We start from the raw sequence: 26,148 nt of genomic DNA on the forward strand, positions 1-26,148 counted from the left end.
CTCAGTATGTAAACCAGGTTAGCCTTGAACTCACAGAAATCTACCTGTTTCTGTCTTCCAAGGGCTGGAATTAAGGTATATACTACCACGCTCAGCATATTTACAATGTTAGATTTTAAACTATATTAAAGTCTTTTAAACTACAAGATATATACACATTTTGGATGAAACCCATTGGTAGAATGCATGCTGCTTACACGTGCAAGGTTCCCAGGCTTAACAACACACACACACACACACACACTCTCTCTAATACTCACACACACACTCACATAAAAATTAAGCACACGCTTGTTAGTTGGTCTAAGGCAAGGGAATTTAAACACAAATGCTAAACCTGGTGGAACTTCTGAAAACCCTTGGCTTATACACACCCCAAAATGCTTACTAATGGCACGCACAAGCAGAGTGCTTCATATTCTCCACTGTTTTAAGAGACTTTCCAGTTCTTCATTCCAGAGATCCCATAAGCAATTCTGACTCTGGGGCTCAAATCCCCACCAAGCTGACACAGAAAAAGGCAAATCCAGATTTGTGTCAATCACACGGGAGCTTGAAAGTCTAAGCTATCTTACAGAACCAGTTACTGCTTAGGGGTGAGATGGCTAAGCAGGTAAAAGCACCCTCTGCCGACCGAGCGAGCCTGAGTCTAATCCCCAAGCTCTGTGGTAGAAGGAGAACATCAACTCCCGAAAGTTGTCCTCTGACCTCCATACACATGCGACCCCTAATCCCAATGCCCACACAAAATGAATTAATACAATTTATAATTTTTTTTGAACAAGATCGAAGGCCAAGGTTAAAAACAGATCAAAAGCAGAAACAAAGCCTTTTAGTAATAATAAAATCAGCATGTGTACTTCTTTGCTCAATGTAAAATATTCAATTCTTGGTATTGTATTCAGCCAAAAAACATTTGAGGAATGATCCCATGTGGATGACATTGTGGTTATGAAGAAAAAACTAGAGCTGAAGAGATGGCTCAGCAGTTAAGAGCACTGGCTGTTCTTCCAGAGGACCCAGGTTCAGTTCCCAACACTCACATGGTGGCTCACAACTGTCTGTAACTCCAGTTCCAGGGGATCTGGTACCTTCATATGTACATACACGCAGGCAAAACACCAATGCACATAAAATTTAAAAATAAACAAATAAAGACTAAAATAACATTTTAGGAGCAGTCGCTAATGAGAGGTGAGTGTGTGCAACCATTTGCTCTCCCTGGGTGTGACTGTCAAGATGTTACGCTGAAGCCCAGAGCATCTCAAAACCCAGGTCTGAACTTTAGGAAACGTACCTGGGGAGTCTGAGTCTGGAGAAGCAGAGGTCAGTCAGACAAAGAAGAAATGGAACTAGACAGGCACAGAAGTACAAAATAGCTGCTGTGCGTAGTTCAGCACAACTTGAGTACAGAGGTAACCATGGAAGACAGATGTACCACTGAAAGTACAGTAAGGGCCAGGACACAGAGACAGAACGCTATGCTGAGAAACCTGGGCCACATCAAGCTCTAGGCAAGTGGGAGCCACTGAAGGGATTAATATAAAGGAGTGACAGTCATAGGAAGTATGACTATAGTCAGAGGTTGTAACTGAGAACACATACTGAGGTCTAATAAATATATAAGGCTCCAGGGTCTTAACCTTCCCACCACTCATCAGTTGTATAGCCTTGATATGGGACAATCTTGCTGAACTTGTTTCTCTTAATGATGAGAAAAAGCACTTCAGGAATAATGTGCTTCTGTCTGTCTATCTGTCTCTCTCTCTCTCTCTCTCTCTGGAAAATCTAAGAATAAGAAAGACTGCATGCATGGATGTCCTGGAGAGGCAGCTATAAACACTGTCACCGACACGAGAAGGGGAATTTGCCAGCAGTTTATACTGCAGTCTCCTTACCTTAGAGGTTGCGCTGTCCCACAGGGCTAAACCAAAGTAGTCTTCTTCCAAAAGGTTGAGGTGCTCGCACACTCGCTTCAGCAAGTCTTGTCCCTTAGCATGTTTCTGTGAAGACACACAAATACTAGTTAAGGTTCTTTATTCTTGTATTCAACACCAACATTTTCAAAACGTGTGATTTTCCAATTTCCTCTTTTTCCTTTTATAGCAAACACATTCTCAGATAACTGCACAGTCTAAATAGAACATGATTTATAAAACCCCTCTTCTTTGATATATCAGTTTATAAATGCAACACATTACAGCATTTTGGAAACAGCGTCAATGTTAAGTAAAATCCCACCTCCCTTCTTTCTCCATCTCTATCCAAGGCATCACACACACCCTCAACGTCTCACTATGTGATCCTCCAGTGTGCGAAACTTAAGTGCTAAGACTACAGATATGCACAGCCACACCCAACTAAGCACACTCATTTACTCAGACTCTCTCAGTCACATTCTATTCTGTCCCCACTCACTCTCATAATTTTTTGTGTGGTGTTTAATGAGTTATGCTATGGGTCACAACCAGTTACCATGATCTATTGAGGTTTGTTCTGTTGCTCTGCATTATAATGCTAAATTCTGTATCCCAAGGTATAATTGCCTCAAGACAAGGAGATCCTCACATCTATCAGCTTTTATGGCATAAATCTTGCCCTCTAAGTTATCTGTGACTGGCTAATAAAGAAAGAGGGAGAGAGGAGAGGAGGAAGTCACCGGAGGTGTAGGTGTCTTGAGCTTATGGCCATGAGGGCCAGTCAGTTGGAGTAGGAGAGGCTCAGGTGGAACATGACCAGCGATATCTCAAAGCTATGGACAGGGAAGTAGACCAAATGGCACAGAGGGTTGATATCTGCCCAGCTCTGGTGCTTTAAGGATTATTATAAATATAAAGGCTTTGTGTCTTTTATTTGAGAGCTAAATGATCTAAGGTGGGGTAGAAACCCCCAAATAATATTTACCACAGCATTCATCAACTAAATTACTGGCTCAACCTGTCAACAGAGACAACTGTGGCTGTGGAAATCATTTTCACAATAAGTATCAAAGAGCATGACCTATACCTGGACTCCATACAATCTCTTATAGACACTGGCGGTTACAGTAGCTATTTATTCAATAGTGTTACGAATCATTTTCTTCACAAATTCAAACCACTTCTAAAGTCGGGCACTTAGAGGCTTGCCTATAAGGAAGAATGAATGCTCTAATTTACAGGCTGTGAATTAAAGTTAAAACAAGCTGGCTCCTCTATTTACCAGCTAATCAACTGTGTCATTTCAATTAACAATAGCTTGCTCAGCTGTAAAATAAGAATTTTAATACCAGTTTACTGAAAAACAAACAAACCAGAAACATGTTAATGTCTTCTGAGAAATTTATACAAAAATACTTCAAAATTTATATATCTTTTTTTTTCCTGTCCTGGGGACTGAACCTTGTGTGTGTCATGAATCTGTGCTATTACTAAGCTATATCCTAATATCGTAGCTGTACAAATCTTTTTAGTACATACACTTGACATAGCCTCTTCTTAATGAGTCAATTTAAATGACTATGAGTAATTTTCATAATTGTTCATTCAGTATCAACTCATTTATATAGCATCATTTTCTCCCCCTTTTTTCTGATTTCCCCCTAAATGACTGTCAATAATTTGAGAAATCAAGTACATTTCCCTAACCCCTTTTGTTCATAATTCCCAAATCCAGGAATTCTAAAAAATCTAAAATCCAACTTAAAGGAGTCAACTTACTTTATTACTAAAGCTCATTTGTTGAAAAATTCTGGCAATTTGTAACCTTCATTTATCCATCTTAGAACAAATCTTTATATTTTTGCCATAGAAACAACATATTTGAGTCAGGCATAGCAGCACATGCCTGTAATTCTCGCACTTGGTGATGGCAGGAGGCAGGAGTTAGGAGTTCAAGGTCATCCCAGGCTACATAACAACTTGAAGACCAGCCTGAACTACATGAGTCTCCGTCTCAACAACACCACCACAATTACAAAATTAAAGATAATATGTATTCTATATATAATATTTTAGAATGCTTGTGGTTGGATACATTTACATATGTATAAAGCCTGACCCAGTAATAATGAAGTTCAAGCACATGAATCACACATTTTATTCACAAAAGCATTTAGTACTTGCAATAATTGCACATACAGCAACCATAGCATAACCGGCAACCACCATTCTAGTCAAAGCAACAGTCAACAGATGTTTTAGTTTGCCCTGAAGAAACAAAGAAACTAAATAACTGACATTTATTCAATCCTGACTCAATTACTGATTCTTTCATAAAAATTAGAGATCTTAAGAAATGATGTATATATGTATATTCTCCATCTGGAAACAAAAAGGAACAGGATGATATAATTTTTACTTGTATATTCTATCTCATGGGACCAAAGACATATCAGATAAAATGAATGACTGAGGCTTAGGTCTGGGGAACAGAAATGTTAGAAATAGAGTATCTGAGAGAGAGAGAGAGAGAGAGAGAGAGAGTATGTGTGTGTGTGTGTGTCCATCCACATGAATTTGTGTGCATCATCTGTTTGCAGGTGTCTGTAGAGGCTGTAAGTAGATGTCCAACCCCCTGGAACAGGAGTCATAGACAGTTGCAGGCCATCATATGGGTACTAGAAACCAAACTCAGTTCTCTGTGAGGGCAGCAAATGCTCTAGGTCATCTCTCCAGTCATGCAACTTCTTTTTAAATTAATTATCTACTTGATCTCTCTGTCTCTCTGTTTATGTATGTACACATAACACATATGTATGTGAATGTGTGAGTTCCACAGCATGCATGTGAGCCAGAGAACAACCTGAGGTACCAGCCCCTTGCCTTGTAACTTACGTGAAAGAGGGAATCCCCACTTCCTACCCCAGGCTATCTGCTCGCCAGCTTGATGGAACTCTCCTGTCTCTGTACTCACCTCCTTACAAGGGGGCAGGGATTACAGATGCCAGCGCAGCCAGCCTTGTGTGGGTTTGGGGATGTGAACGCACAGCTGCATGGCAGGTGCTTTTGCCCCAGACATCTCCGAGTAATTTCTTTTTCAAACATAATTACAAGATAGCTGGAAATCCAGACTATTTTGGAAAAATCTGGTCATAGAGAGAGACACCACACATAATACATATTATCTTTTGAAAAACAAAATGACTTTTAAGTCCTAAGACTTTGACAGATTAAGAGAGGAAAAAATAAGACTCACAATTTTCCTGTCCCTTCATTTCCACCCGCAGGATGTCCTCAGGGTGGGCCTTGTCTGTAGCACAGAAGGCCTGTGAGTGCTCTGCCCTCGGGGATTAAAACGACTCACCTCTACAACACATTCGTAGACCGTGTCATCCAACAAGGAGACCTTACAGTGCATGTTTCTGTGTCTTCTGACGGGCTTCTGGGAGGCTTCGGGTTCTCTCTCTGCTCTTGACTCTGGGTCCTCTTTCACCTCTGTTCCAGAGCACTCTTCAATCCCTTCTCCTTCCTTCGTTTCAGAATCTGGGTCCTCTCTGTGTTCTTCCTGAGCTGGCTACACACCCAAGACACCAAGTCATTGAAAAGGTGCTCACAAACAAGCCACACGCTCCTATCTATGGTAAATAATATAGTTCGCCTACCAACAAAGGTACGAACAGGAAAAAATAAGCTAGTAAAGCAAAAATAATTTGAATTATATTAACTATATCATATTTTTCTAAAAGGTATTATGATTTCCCTAAAGATGTTCAACATTACTATGCTTAAATTTTTTTTTTCAGGTAGAATCCTATCAAATCAGTGACAGTGGGACAATCTACTGCTCTCAGCATAATATCAGCTTTAGCAAGGTCACTTTGTGTACTGAAGATAAAATAATTTGTCACAGGCTTTACATTTTATAAACAGCTAAAAGTTCTTGAGGCCTATGTATCTTGTACATATCTGCACTAAGCAAGTGAAGGTACCAGGCGGAAAACTGTCTTGAATACAACTTAATGCCTCTCTGCCTTGGAACATCCAAACAAGGCTGAAGAAAGGGAGAGGACGACTGAGGCTGGCCTCCTCCGGCAAACATTAAGTCCCTATGCGACACCGGGAAGCCAGAAAATATATGTTTTATTTATGTGAGTACACTGTAGCTGTCTTCAGACACACCAGAAGAGGGCATCAGATCCCATTACAGATGGTTGTGAGCCACCATGTGGTTGCTGGGAATTGAACTCAGAACCTCTGGAAAAGCAGCCAGTGCTCTTAACCACTGAGCCATCTCTCCAGTCCCGAAAGTCAGAGAATGTTTTGACCCACGTTTTCTTACTGATCTTTTGATTTTTCTTACTGATGTTTTGTTTTTTAAAAGACAGCTAATTAGCCTCAAACTTGTATTCCTCTTGCTTCTGTCTACTAAGTGCTGTGATTAGGGGCCACACTGGACTATTTTCTTACTTACTTTCAACGCAATAAATCTATTGAGAGTTTCAACTAAATTCTATGAATTTTTTTCCTCCAGAACAATACATGGCTGACATTTACATATAAAACGGGAAAGACTGAATTGCTTGCCTGCTGTACTAGATTCAGGAACCATCTCACACACAGCCTCAGAGAGCTGAGCTATTGTGTTGGTCCCAGCCCACTGGACTATTTCTTATATCATCAAGCAGTCTGTTGCTCCTCCCACCTTCATATGGGTAGTCATCAGGCTTGCAGCAGCAAACACTTCACCCTCTGAGCCACCATACTGCCCCACCACTTACAGAGTGTAACTTCTCAAGGTATGTCCTATTCTAGAACCTGGTGTACACAGTAGGTTTTCAATAGCTATTTTTGAACGGATGAACGAATGAACAAATCAATGAATAAATGAATGAATGAATGGACGAACAAGCATTTAAAACTAATAGATGAGTGCTGTGGCGTGGGTGCACGCCTTTAATTTCCAGCACTCAGGAGGCAGGACAGGTAGATCTCTGTGAGTAGGGGCCAGCCTGGACTACAGAGCTAGTTCCAGGAGACACAGGCCTACATTGCAAGACCTTCTCTCAAAGATAGACAGATAGACAGATAGACAGGCAGGCAGGCAGGCAGGCAGATAAATAATAGCAAACAAACAAGCCTAATAGATGAAGCTGGGGAAATGGATCAGTCAGTGAAATGCTTGTCTTGAAAGAATGAGGGCCTATCACTTTTCTGTGATTTCTATGCAGTCCCTAGCTTGATTCATAGATCTCATTCATAACTATTACATAGTGAATCTTCTTTCCTGTGTGTGTGTGTGTGTGTGTGTGTGTGTGTGTGTGTGTGTGTGTGTGTGTATGCACGCGCACACACGTGTAAGTCAGAGGACAACTTTGAGGAGCTGGCTCTTGGTGTCTACCTCAGAGGCAGGTCTTTTATGTTTCTCCCACTGCACTGCTCACACCAAGCTTCCAGGTGAGTCTCCTGTCTCCACTTCCCATCCTGCCAGAGGAATGCTGGGATTACAGATTTGTTCTACCACACTGAGCTTCTTAAGAGGGCTTTAGGGATTTGAATCAGGTCACCACACTAGTGCAGAAAGCCTTTCACCCACTGAGCCATCCACGAAACCCTTCACCCACTGAGCCATCCACGAAACCCTGGATCTTGTTTTTAATATTGTTTCACTAACAGTCAGGGCCTACTATGAGTTCACCCTAAAGTTGGTCTTTGGCACTCTGAATATACAAGGAATATTTCTGGAAATACATTTAATAGTTTTAGAAATCTAATGAAACTATATATCCCAAACTTTAGGCCTTTCACTGAAGCACGCACAGGACTTAAACTTTAATAATCCAGATCATAATCGAAGCTTCAGAAGTAAAATTTTGAACATAACTCTTATTTTGTATGCACTCAGGCTGGAAAGAATAGGATTCCTAGAAAACAGTTTGCGTTGCACTACTAGTGCTTCCACATGTGTTTTGGACAAAGGAACAACTTATGTTTAATCACACTGTGACAAGTTAAAGCCCTGTATGAATGAATACTACAGAAGGAGAAGGCTCATCAGGTAACAGCACTTGCTGCCAGGCCTGGATACCTGAGCTGGATTCCTGAAGGCCACATGGTGGGAAAAGAGACCCGACTCCCCAGAGTGGTGCTCTGGAGGCCGCATGTACACGATGATGCACATGCATGCACACAAATAAATAAATAAATGTAATAAAAAATTAAAACTCTTACACAAGGAATAGAATTAACATTGTTATCTACATCTCGAAGTAATGTGCTACTTACAGGTTAATAAGGTAGGCATGGCTCAGATCTATATCATGTACCCTGGGATGGCTCAAACCCATCTCATGGATTAACAAAGATTTTCATTGAAGGGCCATACTGGCTGATAACTCTTCTGTCCCTAATTTCACCAAAATGAACTCTAAACTACCTCACTTCTCTCTTGCTCTCTCAATAAAACTCAAATTTGTTCCACTGTTGTGGCAAGATGACATACGGATTGAATAAAGTCATTTGATAGTTTTCTTGTATTTCCTTGACTTATAAAGTGTATTTTTTAAAGTCAGGTTTCAACTGATAACATTAATTTCTTTAGAGAAGAAACTCTTCATGCTATTTATCTTTATCAATGCCTAAGTCAACTGGCTCATAAGAAACAGAACCAAATATTCTTCTATGAAAAACACAGCATATAATGCATCTTCATTATCATCTCCCCTAGTCACATGCCTTACCTGTGTCTCTATACTGCTTAATGAATGAAGATCCAAAGATGGGTCTGTTTTGAGCTCAGGTTCAGGAGCTGCAATGGGGGCCTTTAAAATGATGTCTTCATCAAGGCTGTTTCCAAGTTCTATCTCCTTCTGACCCCCTTCACCTTTCTCTTTCTCTGATTCTACTTCTCTGCCTTCTTCTTCAGAGACCTGCGACTTGGGCCTTTTGAGGAATGAGGAGAGCAGTCGTGACAGGCCTCTGCTTTCTGATGTCCGTTCCTTGTTCTTGGTCAAGTCTTCATGTGTTGGAGTGTCCCCATTGGATGCTTTCAGCTTCTGCTCACCCTGATCGCTGCCCTCAGCTGCGGCCGCTTGGGAGGCCTCCTCCAGCTGAGTTTCTTGTTGGCCTGAGTTTGTGGCTCCCTCTCCTTCTTCCTTCTGTTGCTGGTGCTGAGAATTCTCAGCTTCAGCCGCTAAACTCTTCTCTGTTGTCATGATGTTCCTATTAAAAGGAAGAAGAAAAGGGAACTATTATAAGCAAAACAATGCTCCAGGCAAACCCCTAAACCTCAAAAAGCTAATATATTTGGATTTAATCACCAACAGAATTCCAATCCATTAAACAGAAGATCTTACATTAAAGCACAAAAAATTTACCTACCCATCCTGAATAAATTATTAGTGCCTTAAGTCATGAAAGATATGCATATTGAGAGACTAGCTTAAAACAATATCTAGGGCTGGAAAGATGGCTCAGCTGTTCTTCCAGAGGTCCTGAGTTCAATTCCCAGCAACCACATGGTGGCTCACAACCATCTGCAATGGAGTATGATGCCCTCTTCTGGTGTGTCTGAAGATAGCTACAGTGTACTCATATAAATAAAATAAATCTTTAAAAAAAAATCTACCAAGGCCATGTAATGAAATACACCATAATTAAAGGCTCAGAACTGTACATAGCAAATACACCTTCATGCTTCCTACACAGGGTATCTGGGTACTGTCCTTTTAAGATGTCAGTCAAAGCTGCAAGATTTGCAGGAATTCCATCCCTAGAGATGATTACATTTAAAAGTTCTGCGAATCTCTTCTGCTTTCCTTAGTTATATTTCTTAGGGTGAAGACTTCTCCATTAGGTAGAACAAACACAGAATTCTGATCCATTGCTATCAGAGTTGACAACAGCAAGGACAAGTACACAGTCAAACTAACCACACAAAAGATGTCCTCAGGTTTCATGACGTAATACCATATTATAACCTCATTCAGAGGCATCCCATTTTAAGCTCTTCAAAAGAATTTGTCTTCTGAGAAATAAGCTTTTGTTGAATGCTCAGTATTTTTTTGAAAGTAGAAAGTGAAACCATTATACTAGGAGGGGAAACCAGAGAAATGCTATAGGGAACATTTTAGAAAGCCAATGTTGATTGACGTCATGTTTTACGTGAGCAGAGAGGGCGGGCTACAAACCTCACACACGTGAAGCTTGATGTCAAAGTTCCAGCATTATCCCTCAAACCCCAGGATGAGAATCAAAGGCATCGTCACTGCTGTTCCAGTTCAGATGACATGTCCCTTAGAGAGGCCTCCCCAGCACCCCAACTAAAGCAGTGGCCCTGCTCCCACAGATGCCCTCTCAGCCCTACAACACTTCAGACCTTCTTTGCAAACCCCTCCTCCATCTAAAATACAAGGTTTTATGAGAATAAGATCTTGAGTCTTTTTTAAGAGATTCCATTTATTTTTAATCTATGTGTGTGTGTGTCTGTCTGTCTGTCTGTCAGTGTATGTGTGTTCAGGTGCCTGAGGAGGTCAGGGAGGGTGTCTGATCTCCTGGGGCTGGAGTTGCAGGCAGTTGTAAGCCCCGTCTCCCCCAGTGTGGGTGCTGGGAATCAAACTTTCTTGCTCTGTACAAAAAGGAAGTACTCTTAACTGCTGAGCCAACTATCCAGCCTGCGAGTCTTTTTTACCACCACACACCCAATGCCTAGAACAGACCCTGCATATAACTAATATTAAGTGTTTGCATGTGTGGTATATATGTATAGGTGTATATGTGCATGGGGGACAGAGGTCAATGTTGGGTGTCTTTCTCAATTACTTTCTCCTTTATGGTTTTAAAACAGGGCTTCTCACTGCACCTGGAGTTCACTGATTTGGCTAAGCTGGCTGTTCAATGAGCTCCAGGGATCTCTCTCTGCTTCCTCAGTGCTATGGATTACAAACATGTGACACTGAGCGCAGCATTTACACGGGTGCTGACCATCTAAACTCAGGTCCTCCTGCTTACAGGGTAAGGCACCTTTCTGACAAACACATCTCCCAAGCCCCTTAATAAAAGTTTGGGGTGTTGTTTTTGTTGTTGTTATTGTTTTGTTTGTTTTGTATTAGAGATAGGGTCTCATTATGTAGCCTTGGCTGTCCTGGAACTCTCTCTGTAGACCAGGCTGGCCTCAAACTCACAGGGATCCACCTGACTCTCTGCCTCCCCAGTGCTGGGATTTAATGTGTGCACCATTATGCCCAGTTTGTTTGTTTGTTTGCTTTGTTTTATTAGGATTACATGTGAAAGTCAGAAGGCAACTTGTGGAGATCAGGCCTCTCCTTTCACTTTGTGGGTTCTGAGGACTAAACTCAGGTCAGGCTCGGCAACAGGGGACTTTATCCACTGGGCCATCTCAATCATCAAATATATTTTTTTTAATGATTTAATTTCACCTGAGTTCATCTGATATCTATGAACATCAAAAGCACCCTCTAAATCTATTCAAGCAAACTCATTCATCCATCAAATACCAAGCATTTAGCACAGGTCCAAGGCTCAGTGCCAATGATGTCACAGTAAACAAACAAACAAAAAAAAAAAAACCAAACAAGGTCTCGATCCCAGAGAAGTTTACTCTGGATTCAACTCTGATACAATGAAACAGAAGTGCAGCAGAAGTCTTACTTAAGCAGGAGGCATGCCCAGAACAACTGTACATACCCGGAACCAGAGTAATGAAAGTAGGAAGGCCCTAACACGTGTACAGGGCACTGTTTCCCTATCAGGCCCCATGTCAGTTACATTACCTCAACCAAACCTTTCAATAACCCCACAGTTGGGGCAGGAGGTATCATCTGATCTTGCAATTGAGGGCACTTCAATTCCAGAACTACCCTCTCTCACAGGGTTCTAGGCTGGATCAGGACTGGTCCATATTTGGCTAGGACATGGTAACCTACCCAAGCTAAAACTGCTAGTAGGTTGCAAGCCACTACAAATGGTATCAAAATAAATAAAGGCATGGTAATAAAAAGAAAGCCCTTAGACCTCTAATCTAGTTTTAAATATTAAGAGTATATTTTAAAATGATGGTATTTAAAGTACATCTTCTAACCTCATCTAAGTCATTGAAACAACTCTGCTAATATAATACAACTGTGGTCTCTGTAAACGCTACACCAGCCACCTACCAACCAAAACTCAAGATTTAATTTTTTGCTCCTGAAGCATACTTGTACTCAAGAGAAATAAAATGTCCGTCACCTTCGTATCAGGAGTAGAAAACATGTGTCTGAAATTACCTTTCATTGAACCCCAAAGCAATTAAAGAACACAAGAGGAAAACCCGGATGTGAAAACCTCTCTTGCTATGCAGAAATGACAGGAGCACCACGAGACTCCCTTCCTAAAACTAAGCAAGGGAGGCTGAGGACAGCGCATGACGTCCATGGACTGCACACACAGCTTCACATCTGCCCAACCAGAAGGGACAGAACTCATCTCTGCACTAACATTTCCCAACACGAAAGATTTTACACCACCTTCTCTCATAAAGACTTCAAAGTCTGTCGTGAAAGTTTTAGCAAGAAAATAACCTGGTGTCTGATAATCCTGAACATGCAGCTCTAGTAGACAGACAGTATTTATCCTTGTGTTTTCAAGACAGAAGCATCTTCTAAGCAGCAGAGCTGTTTCCAGAAAGTGGAACATGAACACTGGGAAAATCTTTACTCAACAAATGCTTGCTAAATTAATGCAAGAAGCACACAAAGGCCCATGTTATTAAGTGTGCAAGCGGAACCATTAACATCCTTTAGGACTCAAAATCAGACCATAGAATTTGGTTAACCACCGAAGTGTGCCAATGCCACATCTCCCATGCAGACATGACACTTGCCCAGATTCAGCACTCTGGATATCTCCTTTCATAAAATCTCTGCCACAATTAGAACACAATGATTGAGATACACATAGAATTATAAAACAACAACAAAAGAATCAATATATTTTGCTACGAATTTGAACTTATTTTTTTTTAAAGTAGGGCATGAGGGCATACACCTTTTAATCCTAGCACTTAGGAGACTTGAGAATGACCAGACTGGTCTACAGAGAGAGTTTCATTCAGGACAGCCAAAGTTACACAGAGAAACCCTGTTTTGAAAAACAAACCAAAAAAAATGCAAAATAAATAAATAAAAATAAAAAATAAGTAAGTAAATAAATAATTGGTTTTAGCTTTTTGAGACAAAGTCTCATATATGCTAACCAACTTCAAACTGCCTATGTAGCCAAGGCTGACCCTTGAACTCCTGATCCTCCTACCTCTACCTCTTGAATACTGGGACTACCAGTGTGTGCCACCAGTTCAGCTCAATAAATAATAATTATTTTTAAGTAGCTCAAACGTGTCCTGGCAAGTCAGTGGTGCACGCAATCAAGTTCCTCAAGTTACAGATGACAGCATGGATATGCAGAGGAAGAGACAAAGCCGCATCGGAACCAGGACACCCACTACAGACAGATGCTCACTGCTCAATGATGCTATTCTCAACCTAGTACAAAGCCCAAAGGAAAGTATCTATTTACTTAATGTCACAAAGAGGCCTTTTGATTGTTGTAAAGAAAAAAAAAAAAAAACCACTCAGCACAACACTGAAGACAAAGAGATGCACTCCCATTCAGAGTCAATCTTAATCCTCCAGGCCCCTGAGAACTGGACAGCATTTGGAATCAGAGACACATCTGTCCTAACAGTGTGCATCTGCTATCTGGAGGCAAATCAGATCATTAAAGGACCCATACTAAGCTGACTGAGAAGGCCAAATGAGGTCTTTCTTTTTATTTTTCTTTAAATCTTTCTTAAATTAACAGAGTTGGTGTTCCATTAAAGCTTTTTAGGTGGAAAACTTAATGAGAACAGTACAATTTGGTAGCATTATAAAAACTTCCCTTGCTATCCACATTTAAGAATAAAGTCTAATGACATAATTACCCATTTTACTCTTCAAACTGGCTCACAGAGTATCTATATTCATGTTTTCTGAGTGCTAATCAGGTGTAAGGTTTTTGCTTGGGTCTCTAATACACAAATCTTAAGTAGAGAAGAAATACATAGCTAAAACTAAAAGGCAAAACCTACTATTGCATCTGAGAAAATGTTCTAAGTGAAATCAGGACTAAAAGTAATAGAAGAGAGCACTCAAAGAGCATTCAGCTAGAGCAACCAGGAAACGCTCCTGAAAAAGGTAGCTTTTAAATTAAGGATGAATACAGATGTCAAGAGAAAGAAACTTGAGGCTCATGGGCAAATGGAATTCCAGGTAAGGGAACTAGCAGTAGTACGAACACTGCAGGCACTTAGGAACCAGCAAGCACCCCAGACTGACGAGAATCAGATCATGAGGAGAAGAAGCAGGTGGTGCAGTTAGAATAGAGCATTCCTTTAAGATTAGATTTCAATCGAAATAATAGCATCAAGCACCTATTAAATATCTACTTGATGGCACACATTAATGTTTACTATATTATCTTATAACCATTCTGTACACATGCACATTTCTAATCCACATAAACAGCCTCTTCAGAGGTTAAAAGAAACTCCTCAATACGGAGTCAACATGTACTTTAATAAAAATTTTAATAAACAATGAGGTGATGATTCTATTGTAACTCTCAGAGTAGTAATGTCTGTAATAACAAACCTGGATGTTAAAGAGCCCTGATTGTTAGGACAGTTAACCAACACCATTTCTAGCACCTGCAGTTTGAAGCTCCACACATGTACAAATTTCTCTTCCTATGAGGTCTACTTGAAGATGGAACAGGGAGACAAGGAGGTGACAGTTTAGAAAGACTTGATTGCTAAATCGTTTGTTCTGAAAGCAGGAGAGTCACTGGAGGTTTCTAAGTAGGAAGTGAATAAAAAGTAGAGACAGAGAGAAACTCCACAAACGGCCAGGTAAGTTCAGGTTATCAGTGCACAGCCACAATGGGAATCCCTAGGGAAGCTGAAACTTATACTGGGTAGACAATGTGTGAAGCTGAAATCAGCCTTAAGAGTAACTGTTACCCTAGTCTCCCTGGCTTATTCAAATTTTTCTGCTACTCCATTGCACAAGCACTTGCAGGTCTAACCCTAAATGCATTCTATAACATTGGTCCACTCTGATAAGTGACTTAGTAAGACACAGCCCACTGAGCACAGTGGTACAGGTCTATAATCCTAGCACTAGGGAAATTGAGGCAGAAAGACCATGAGTTCAAGTTCAGCTTGGGCTACATAGTAAAAGAGCCTTTCTCAAGCCGAACACAAAACAAATGGAACCCACTAGAAGAGAGGTATCTCACAGCCATCTAAAAACACAATGGAAATCAACTCAATTCTGCTCTTCCTAGTTCAGTAAGTCACTTAATCACATCATAAACATAAGTGCCATTCATAGTAAGCCAGCCCCAATTAAATGGTGTCCATTGTAAGAATTGTCTCGGTCATGGTATCTCTTCACAGCAATGAAAACCGTAAGACAGGGAAATTAAGAAAAAAAAACAAAAAACAAAAGATGAAAGCTTTTTTCTTTACTCAGAAAATGCAATCCTGGGATATTCTTTCAGACAGAAAAAAAAACAAAAACAAAAACAAAAACAAAAAAACAAAAGAAAAAGAAAAAGAAAACCAAACCAAAACAAAACAAACAAAAAAAAAACCTCAACAACAACAACAACAAAAGGTCAAACATTAAAGTTTTAAGGATATGCTAGAAATCAGCTTGTTTCCCAGTAAAATCAATTCTCCCCAAACCACAGGAAAGTGCTTTTCCTTTATATTCAATTTAAGTACACAAAAGATCACTTATAGAAAAATAAGAGACCCAATGTGGTTTTCAAAATAAAAAAGGTAATTCTTCCTCCCCTTGAAATGATTTTGAATCTTTAAAACTTATTTGCCACACTGCATGAATCGGGGGTGATACTCGGCATGAACAGGCTGCTTCCAACAACTCGATTTTAATTTAAGTCATTTCTATGATGACTAATACCGTTGGATCAACTCATTCAAGGATATTGTTTAAATAAACAGATACTTACTCATCTCCTTCTAAAAGCCAAAAAAAAAAAAAAGTCCAATACATCTCTGCAGGATTCTAGCTTGGACTTAGAAAATGTCTACGTACGTTCTAGATATATTAATACTCTGGATTTCCAAGCAAAATATCATGGAGACAGAAGTGAGATGAAACCCAAACACCAAAAGCCATTTCCCACAGAAAGGCTTCTCATCTACTAAGTCTCAAAATGTGTTATTTTAGCCATTCTTGATGGAAATCTTTTAAAGATGAGCTATGTGCTTCATTTTAGAATTTTTTTTATCTACAGAACATAATTAACCTTATCTAGTCATCACTATGATTCAGTTACTATGCAGAGCTGATGTCCTAGTGGGAGGACAAAGTCCTTGGGATGGCTGGCTCTCGTCCAGTCTTTTTTTTTTTTAAAGATTTATTTATTTCATATATATGAGTACACGGTAGCTGTATAGATGGTTGTAAGCCATTGGGAACTGAATTTTTAGGACCTCTGCTCTGGCCAACCCTGCTCACTCTGGCACAAAGATTTATTACTTATTTATTATTATATATAAGTACGCTGTAGCTATCTTCAGACACACTGGAAGAGGGCATCAGATCTTATTACGGGTGGTTGTGAGCCACCATGTGGTTGTTGGGAATTGAACTCAGGACCTCTGGAAGAGCAGTCAGTGTTCTTACCCACTGAGCCATCTCACCAGCCCTCTCTTCCAATCTTGAAGTCTGCTTTTGATAGTTCTGTGCACTTAGCAGTCAGCTCATACACAGCGGCTCGTCAACAAGCAGCTTACAACATCTTCTATTCAAATGAACTAATCCACCGTTAGCAAAGTCAAATAGCCAACCATGTTAAAATTGTGTCCAAATTAAGAATAAATCCTAAGAACCGAATGACTAAGTCACATTACTGGAAAACCTCCAGTAATTTTTATGAAATTGATTTTAGTTCTTCAAATGCCTTTTAAGTCCACTCTGAAGTTTCCATTATATGGTGGCTGGCTGAGACTATCAGTTAAGTGACCTTCAAGAAAACCATTAATGGCCAGTCTCTTTCTTTCCAGAGTATTCTTGTTTGCTTCTCTGTTGTTATGATAATCACCAAGACCAAAAGCAACTTGGGGGCAAAAAGGGCTTATCACATCTTACAGATGCACGATGAAGGGAAACCAAAGCAAGAGCTTGAAGCAGAACTAAAGCCAACCTTGAAGACGGGATTGCTCCCATGGCTTGCTCAGCCAGCTTTCTCAAAGAGGCAGGGCCAGAGGTAAAGAATGTTGCACCTGCTCACTTCAGTCATTGATCAGGAAAACATCCCACAGATATGCACACAGACCAGTTTGAAGGAGGCAGTGCCTCAGGCGAGGCTCCTCTTCCCAGGTGACTCTTAGTTTGTGTCAAGTTGACAAAACAAATATATGTGTGTGTGTGTGTGTGTGTGTATCTTTATAGGCTTTTTTTTATTACAATGAAGAAATAGAGAGATGGTTCAGCAGTTAAAAGCACTTCGGACCTAGGTTCAGTTCGCAGCACCCACATGGTGGCTCACAGCCCTCTGTAACTAAGTTCCAGGAGAGCCAATGACTTCTGGCATATATATTAGTTTTTTAAGACAGGGTTTCTCTGTGTAGCTCTGGCTATCCTGGAACTTACTATGTAGAGCAGGCTGGCCTTGAATTCAAGAGATCTACCTGCCTCTGCCTATGGGAGTGCTGGGATTAAAGATGTGCACCACCACCATATGGCAAAAATAAATATTTTTAAAAAGAAAAAACACCCCGGCATACATGATGAGTTCCAAGGTAGCCAGATCTCTGTAGAGAGACGCTGTCTCAAAAATAAACAAAACACCACAAAGGGAAAAAAAAAAAAAAAAAAAAAACCTGCCAAAAATGGCAGAGTGGAGAAGGAAACCAGGACAGGATGGAGCCAGGGACAGGGAAAAATTAAGGAAGGTCAAGTACACTGTGAGAGACAGAGAAGAAACCAGCTTTCCTCTTTCAAATCCAGCAGTAAAGAACAATTGCAACCAGAGACAGAGCAAGCTAGTACAATTACCCTTAAGTTGAAATGTAGTTTTGCTCTTAGAAAACTGTATTTCAGAGTTCAGAAGTTGGAAAAGTTTACCTCGGATTCACTGCTATACTTTGGGCTCCTACTAAATGTGTAGTTAGTAGAGTTGCGTCATCATCCCAAACCATCTTGAGACAGAAAGATAGGACCAAAACCAGCAAGGTAGAATTTAAAGAAAACCAAAGTTTATAAACCGAAGTTTTAAAAAATAACTACAAAAGAGTATGTGGGGCGGGGAGAGGGGAGGGAAAATGAACTATGTACTTCTGAAGCTTTTTAGAGGCATACATAATTCAATACTCCAAATAAAAATGTGTATTCATAGAAGAAGGCTTTTTAAATTTTAATTACAACACAATAATTTGTTAACTTATTGTATAGCATCAAAAGGCCATTAATATGCCATCCCACACAGAAGCACAATACTTGACATACTTAAGTTCATGCCAAATATTTTTCATGTAGCTTATCCTCTGGCAACAAAGATGGTTGACAGAGTAAAGAGAAGAATATCTCCTTAAACAGCAGCGACACTCGACTCCCCAAGGATGTGCTTCTGGGTCATCTGCCTGGAACCTGAGTCCAGAGAGAGGCCGGCAGGGTAGCCATTCCCGCCTAACCTCTAGGTCGCTCTGAAAACAGGAGGTTGTATTTCAGATCTGCTAAGATCACCCAGGAACCCTGGTACCTCATTCCACACCTAACCGGCTTGCCTTCTTTCTATTGTACAGTTTCCTGACCAACACATTACTCTCTTAACTAGTATTACATTAATCTAAATCCTGGCAGAAAATGAGTTTTAAATTTTTCTTTACAAATAATTATAAAATGTCATTTTAAGTTACTCAAAGGTTTTTGGAGTGTTTTTTTTTTTTTTTTTGCAAAAATCTTTTAAATAGTAAAGTAATACTCTTATGAGTGGCCAATGAGAACAACAATATCAATATAAGTTTTTATTCCTCATAAATAAAAACCTGAGTATTTTCTTTTTCTTTCCTTTGAGGAAAAGAGAAATTAAAGTTTTATGATAATTACAAGAAATAATTCAAAATGTATTCACTAATTCAAACATACTCATGCATTGACTCAAAGAACATTAATTGAACATATCTGAATATCCAAGGCATCCTGCTGAGAGCCAAGACTGCTAAACAAGATCCCGGCTTCTACATCCAAGACTTTAGTCTATTTAAAAAGTGAGGCCAAAACAAATAATTATGTAATAATGTGTTCAGAAAGTAAGAGACTATTTGAGCCAACTAGTGTTTAAAAAAAAATTTTTTTTTGTGCTGTGCACAGTGGTGCATGCCTTTAGCCCAAGCATTTGGGAGGCAGAAGTTTCAGATCTCACAGGCAGATCTCTTTAAGCTTAATGCCAACCTGGTCTACATAGGAGATTCTGTCTCCTAAAATAAAATAATAAATAGAAATAGAAAAGAATTTGGGGAGTCCTGGAGAGATGGCTTGGTGGTTAAAATTATGTTTGGTTCTTTTTTTAAGATTTATTTTATATATGTGAGAACACTGTCATTGTCTTCAGACACACCAGAAGAGGGGATCAGATGGTTGTGAGCCACCATGTGGTTGCTGGGAATTGAACTTGGGACCTCTGGAAGAACAGTCATTGCTCTTAACCTCTGAGCCATCTCTCCAGTCCCCTATGTTCTTCTTGCAGACCCAGGCTCAGTTGCTATATGAAATGGCTCCCAGCTGCCTCTAAGCCCTCCAGCTCCAGATGTGACAACCTTCTGCTGCCTCTGTGGGCACCCCACAAACACAACTAAAATTAAAACAAAATCTTTAAAGAATGCTGAGAGACAACCTGAGTTAAACAATGAGGTGGGCTGGGTGAAGAACACAGGGCAGAGCATGACTTGGTGATGTTAGTACCTAGAAAGAGGCCTGAGCACGTGAGCGGGGAAACAAACCTATAACAGAAAACACAGGACAGCAGAAAATGGGGAGCAAGACAAATTCAAGGCTAAGTGGGCACAGATTAGGAAAGGCTGTCTTTGGGGATGGTCAAAAATTTGTATTTCACGTTCTGGGCCATGAAAATATTGAAAGATGAAAATACCACTGCAAATTCTGCACTGAGAATTTTTTCCTCCTTGAGCGGATATAGGAAATGGAAGGAAATTGAAACAAAGAGACTGAACATTCTCAGCAGAATCCATGAATGATAACTAGAGCTTGAATCAAGGTTGGTGAGCCAGAAGAAAAAGACAGATTTTTTTAAAAAAACTCCTATGGTGGTGCACACCTTAAATCCCGGCGTCTGGTAGGCAGAGCAGGTGGATCTCTGTGAGTTCCAGGCCAGCCTAGTGTAGAGTTCCAGGACAGTAAAAGCTATACAAAGAAACCCTGCCTCGGGAAAACAAAGAAAGAGACTCTTGTGATGTTAATTTTGATTGTCCTCTTGATTGGATGGAGGGGCACCTAGGAGGCTGGTAAAGCACAGCTCTGAGGGAGTTTGCAAGGATGAATCCAAAGAGGAATAATCAGAGGCAGGGAAGATCTGTCCTGCAGGGCATCCAACTATAGGCTGGGGTCCACACGGTGTACAAGAGAGGGGAAAGCCAGCTACCACAGAAACTATTCTCTCCCTCCTCTCCTCGGCCACCCTGGTTCCTACCTGCCGTGACACAAGCGGGTCTGCTCTGCCGTGCCCTCTCTGCCACACTGGCCTGAAAGCTCTGAATATATAATGAATAAATGAAGCTCTGAATAAATAAAACTGAAATAAACCCTTTCTGCCTTAAGTTGACAAACCTATGTTTGAGTCAGCTTCTTCTAAACTGGGAACTCGGATATGTTAAACTTCCCTAAACTTCTATTTATTTATTTATTTTTTTAAGTTTCAAAAACAGTATTGTACTTTTAGAGGACTCTTGTTGTGATTAAATGAGCTATCTATCATTCTGACAGGAAAATTAAGGTGTTTTCTTTTTTACAGACTATATTAACAAATGACAAATGTATGTTTTAGCTAGTAAATTCATTCTGCGCCATTAATGTATATTTGTCTCTCTATTTTCTATACTTAACAAGTCTTACAGTATTGGCAAAAAATATACTTTCTCTTTAAAATATGTAGCTTTAGAATTCAGATTTGTATGTAGTTCAGCTTGGACAGATTAGATATCAAAATATATAGACTTGATACCAGATAAAAAGTAAATTAGCAGAATTTTTTTTTAAGATAATGTCTCCTATGTCTCAGTGTGGCCTTGAACTCATAGAAATCTGTCTCCTGAATGCTCGGATTAAAAGCATAAGCTCCCACACCCACTCTTCTTCTCATCTGATGAGATATAATAGAATCTAGTCATCTGCCTTTGATTAGTATGTCCATAAATGCCCCCATTTTAAAATATCTTCTTCACACTATTGGGGTTGGAGAAATAGGCAGCAGTTTAGCTCGCTGCTCTTGCAGAGGATCTAAGCTCAGATCCCAGAACCCACACCGGGCACCTCACAATTGCCTACAGCTCCTGCAGGTCAGATGCCCTCTTGTGAACACCTGCGCTCATGCACACATGAACATAGAGACTGTGAACACCTGCGCTCATGCTCACATGTACACACAGAGAGACATATATATGTATAAATAAATAACAAAATTAATCTAAGAACATTTCACTTTATTAACCAAGAGGAAGCTGAAGGATAGCAGCACACAGAATGCACTGGCATTTCTCATCCACACGTTTCTAGTAGAGTCTTAAAATCTTAAATGTTATACATTTAGTGAGCTGCTAAATTTAGAGAACTACTGCCACAGTATCAGGATAACTACACACAAAGGAGCCTGTATCCCAGGCTGCAGAGATAGAGGACTTAGCACATCAGAACGCTGGCTGTCCCTCCAGAGGACCTGGGTTAAATGCCTAGCATTCACATAGCAGCTCACAACTGTCTGTGACTCCAGATCAAGGGGATCCAACACTCTCACACAGATACACATGTAGGCAAAACATCAATGCACATAGTTAAAAAAATTTTTTTTAAATAGGAGTCTAGCTCCTACTTCAAACCATACAGATATTAATTCAAAAAGCATCAAACCCTAAATACTGAACAAACCTTAAATACAAAAGATAAAAATTATTATATGAAGCTCTCAGGGGATTGAGATGACTCAGTGTAAAAAACATTTGTCACACAAGCCTGATGCCCTGAGTTTGAACCCCCAGAATCCATGTAGTGTCAGACTCCAGAGCACACGTGCTTATAGTCCCAGGGTGGCTATAGTCCCAGGGTGGCTATAGGAAATAGGGTGGCTATAGTCCCAGGGTGGCTATAGGAAATAGGGTGGCTATAGGAAACAGGGTGGCTATAGGAAACAGGGTGGCTATAGGAAACAGGGTGGCTATAGTCCCAGGGTGGCTATAGGAAACAGGGAAATCTCCAGAAGCTCAGGGCCACTGCACCTGGTTTATGCAGCAGTGAAGAGACCGTGTTTCAAACAAGGCAGAAAGACAAGACTAACACTGGAAGGCACACAGGTATCACAGCATACACACTGGACACCTTCACATACAAACACCCATAACACCCTACACACACACACACACACACACACACACACACACACACACACACACCCCTCAGATGCAAACCTAAGTATAGCCCGATGACTTGTTAGGCAACAGTTTCTCAGCCAAGCACAAATAACCAAGGAAAGCCAGGAATGGTGGAGCATGTTTGCAATTCAAAAGACTGAAACAGGAGGAGTCCCAGGAATTTGAGGTCAACCTAGGCTACCTAGTTAAACCTTGTCTGGGGGAAGAAGGGAGCAAAAGAGAAAGAAGAGAAAACATATCTTTAGTTCTTAGGGAAATGTAATTTGATGACTATAATTTAAATAAATATTCAGAAAAATAAGTGCTGATAAGGTTGACTGGGCTCTCATACACACACTGCTGGTAGGACTATAAAGGAACAGCCATTATGAAGAATGTAGTAATTCTTCAAAAACACAGAGTAACTATATTACTCAGATCCTTACTCCTTCAAACATATTCCAGAATTGAAAATATATTCACCCCAAAAACTTGAACTAGTGAGTTCTAGGCCAGCCAAGCCTACATAGAAGGTCTTCCCCCACCCCATCCCCAAAATAAAGAAAAACATTTACACTAAAATCATCTTGCCAAAAAGCCAAAAAGCTATAAACCTGTGTTGAATTTATAAACACAGAGGGAGTCAGTGTGCTCTCCTCACAAAAGGGAAAATAAACTGAAGTTAAGATTTACCGCAATCACCAGGCATGGTGGCGCACGCCTTTAATCCCAGCACTCAGGAGGCAGAAGCAGGTGGATTTCTGAGTTCGAGGCCAGCCTGGTCTACAAAGTGAGTTCCAGGACAGCCAGGGCTACACAGAGAAACCCCATCTCAGGAAAAAAAAAAAAAAAAAAAAAAAAAGATTTACCGCACTCCTGCATTTGGACGAGAAGAATCAAACTTGACTGATGATGCTAATTTGCATTGTTATAATGTTGCATATTAAACTTTTTCTTTTGTGAAAGTATTAGAGTCTCATTAACCTATATACTCCTGAGAAACGTATTACATGCTACTCACTCTCAGGAAGGACAAACGCAGTAACTTGGTCAACAGCTACTTCACTGCTGAAAAGGCAGCTATTATCACGTTCATCCATTGCTGCAGAGGAGGAACATGAGCTAGCCACGGTCCTCGAGAGATAGGACTGGGAGGATGGGCAGGCTGTCTGACTCCTGGTCCGCTTTCATCAAATCCATGTTCTCGACAAGGCTAGAGAGCTGGCAGTTAAGATCACTTGTGGCTCTTGCACAGAACTTGGGTTTGGTTCCCAGCACCCACATGGTGGCTCACAACCATAGGTAATTAGTTCCTAGGGATTCAATGCCCTCTTCTGACCTTTACCAGGCACACATGTGGTACACCCATACATACATCAGGTAAAACAGGCACATGAAATAAAATAAATCTAAAATTGTTTTTAAATCAGTATTCTCTAGAGTACCATTTTCTCCTCCACTCAATGTGTCTGCCACATAACACCTCTTTTTTAAAACGATGCTTATTTTTCTTTATGTACATGAGTGGTCTTGCCATCCTGTATGTCTGTGCCAGAAAAGAGTGTTAGAGTACATACTACCTTTTTTAAGTCATTTGTCTTAAAAGTGAAAATGTCATAGGAATTACCATAGTTACTAATTTTAGCCTTAATAATTCTCACACATTTTTGTATGTGTGTATGAGATGGGGTGTGGAGGAGGAGTCGGGCTCTCACTGGAGCCTATGTTGGGCCTGAAACTCAATGCAGCTCAGTGTCCTGACTCTCATTAGTGCTGGGTCACAGGTGTGCCACCACAGTTGACCTTTGTCAAATTTAGCAGATAAATCCCAAGTGGAAATGGGTCCAATTCCCAGCACCCACATGGTGACTCACAAACATCTCTAACTCAATTCCAGGAGATCTGATGCCCTCTTCTGGCTGCTACGTGCACTGCACGTGGTACACAGACATTCGTGCAGGCAAAAACATCCATACACATAAAATAAAAACAAAATAAAAAACTTAAGTAGAAATGGCTGTCATCAGTTACACAGCACGTAAAGAAATGATAAGAATAAAAGAGATACAGAAATCTGAAATTAAGCAATCTTGACCATTTATTTCAGAGATAATAAAAAACTAAGTGGTTTAAAATCTTTACTAGTTTATATAATAAGAATGACTTGATTCTTTATACTTCACTCAGAACTGTGAGGTAGAATGAAGCTCCATTTCCCAACCTTGTATTTTTTTTATCTCCTTTCCCCCCATTATTTAAATCCAACCAGCTATCGTTTGCCCCCTCTGACACATGTGACTGGCTTACATTTCTACTTTCTATTCTCATTGGCTCAAACTACTCCAAATAACCTGTAGCTGTTGACAGTCCTTCCTACAACAAATATTTAACCAGCACTGTGAACTACTACTTATAATTTATTATGCGTCTTATAAAGATCTAGAAGAATTCAAAGGTTCCCAACTTAAATCATCATTCCCCTCCCTTGACACTATGTAGCCCAGGTTAACCCTGGATTTCTAATCCTCTGCCCTCTGCCTGCTGGATTACAGGTGTGCACCACCTCCTCTAATAAGTTCCCAACATAAATAAATAATGTATAAGGAAACAGAAATGCTAATTAATTATCTTAACTGGGTCATTACATATTGCATACAAGTACCTAACTATCACAGTCTGACCCCATTGTACCCCATACATATGAACCACTGCTATTTCAGCTAAAAAAGAATTAGGCCACTCACTGGTAGAGTACTTGCTTAGTATGAATATCATCCCCAGCAGTGGGAAAACTTTTTTTTTTTTTATTTTGGGTTGAAAAATAAATAAAATTAAGATTTTAAACAGACATGGTAGAACACACCTTTAATCCCAGCGTTCAGGAAGCAGAGGCAAGATTTCTTTGAGTTTGAGGCTAGTTTGATCTACAGGTCTACCTGCATAGAGTATTCTAGGACAAATAGGACTATGTGGAAAGACCCTGTGTGGTGGTTTGAATAGATTTGGCCCCCATAGTTTCATGTATTTGAATGCTTCACCATAGGGAGTGACACTATCAGGAGGCGCGGCCTTGTTGGAGGAAGTGAGTCATAGTGGGGGTGAGTTTTGAGGTTTCCTATGCCCAAGCTACACCTACTTTGGCACAGTCTCCTTCTGCTGCCTGGGGTGATGTCTTAAGGTTTTATTGGTGTGAAGAGACACCATGACCAAGGCAACTCTTTTTTTTCCCCCCTTCCCTTGAGACAGGGTTTCTCTGTGTAGCCCTGGCTGTCCTGGAACTCACTCTGTACACCAGGCTGGCCACGAACTCAGAAATCCACCTGTCTCTGCCTCCCAAGTGCTGGGCTTAAAGGCATGCACCACCACTGCCCAGCAGATTTTATTTTTATTAACATGCATGAGTGTATGGGGGTGGGGGTGGGGTGCTGCAGACAGAGGTCAGAAGAGGGCTTCAGGTTTACAGGTGGTTGTGAGCAACCCAATGTGAGGGCTTAGAATTACTTCTACCACTGAAGCATCTCTTCG

General features: G+C 40.4%; 1 protein-coding gene across 27 annotated transcripts in view; it reads right to left on the minus strand.

The window, feature by feature from the left end:
* Positions 1–26,148, minus strand: part of Epb41 (erythrocyte membrane protein band 4.1) — a 151,934-nt gene that overhangs the window by 74,889 nt on the left and 50,897 nt on the right. For 21 of the 27 annotated variants that reach the window (XM_006538912.4, XM_030253585.1, XM_006538902.4 and 18 more), the window contains exons 2-4: positions 8,657–9,120; positions 5,284–5,493; positions 1,899–2,003 (exon numbers count right to left, since the gene is read on the minus strand). In XM_006538912.4, coding sequence (XP_006538975.2) covers positions 1,899–2,003; positions 5,284–5,337 — 159 coding nt within the window. In that variant the 5' untranslated portion in view covers positions 5,338–5,493; positions 8,657–9,120. Of the gene's footprint in view, positions 1–1,898; positions 2,004–5,283; positions 5,494–8,656; positions 9,138–26,148 lie in introns of those variants that run through there. The other 6 variants (XM_030253586.1, XM_006538907.4, XM_017320243.1 and 3 more) reach the window with 1 other exon arrangement.

Source organism: Mus musculus, chromosome 4, assembly GCF_000001635.26.
Source record: "Mus musculus strain C57BL/6J chromosome 4, GRCm38.p6 C57BL/6J".
NCBI classification, from domain to species: domain Eukaryota; kingdom Metazoa; phylum Chordata; class Mammalia; order Rodentia; family Muridae; genus Mus; species Mus musculus.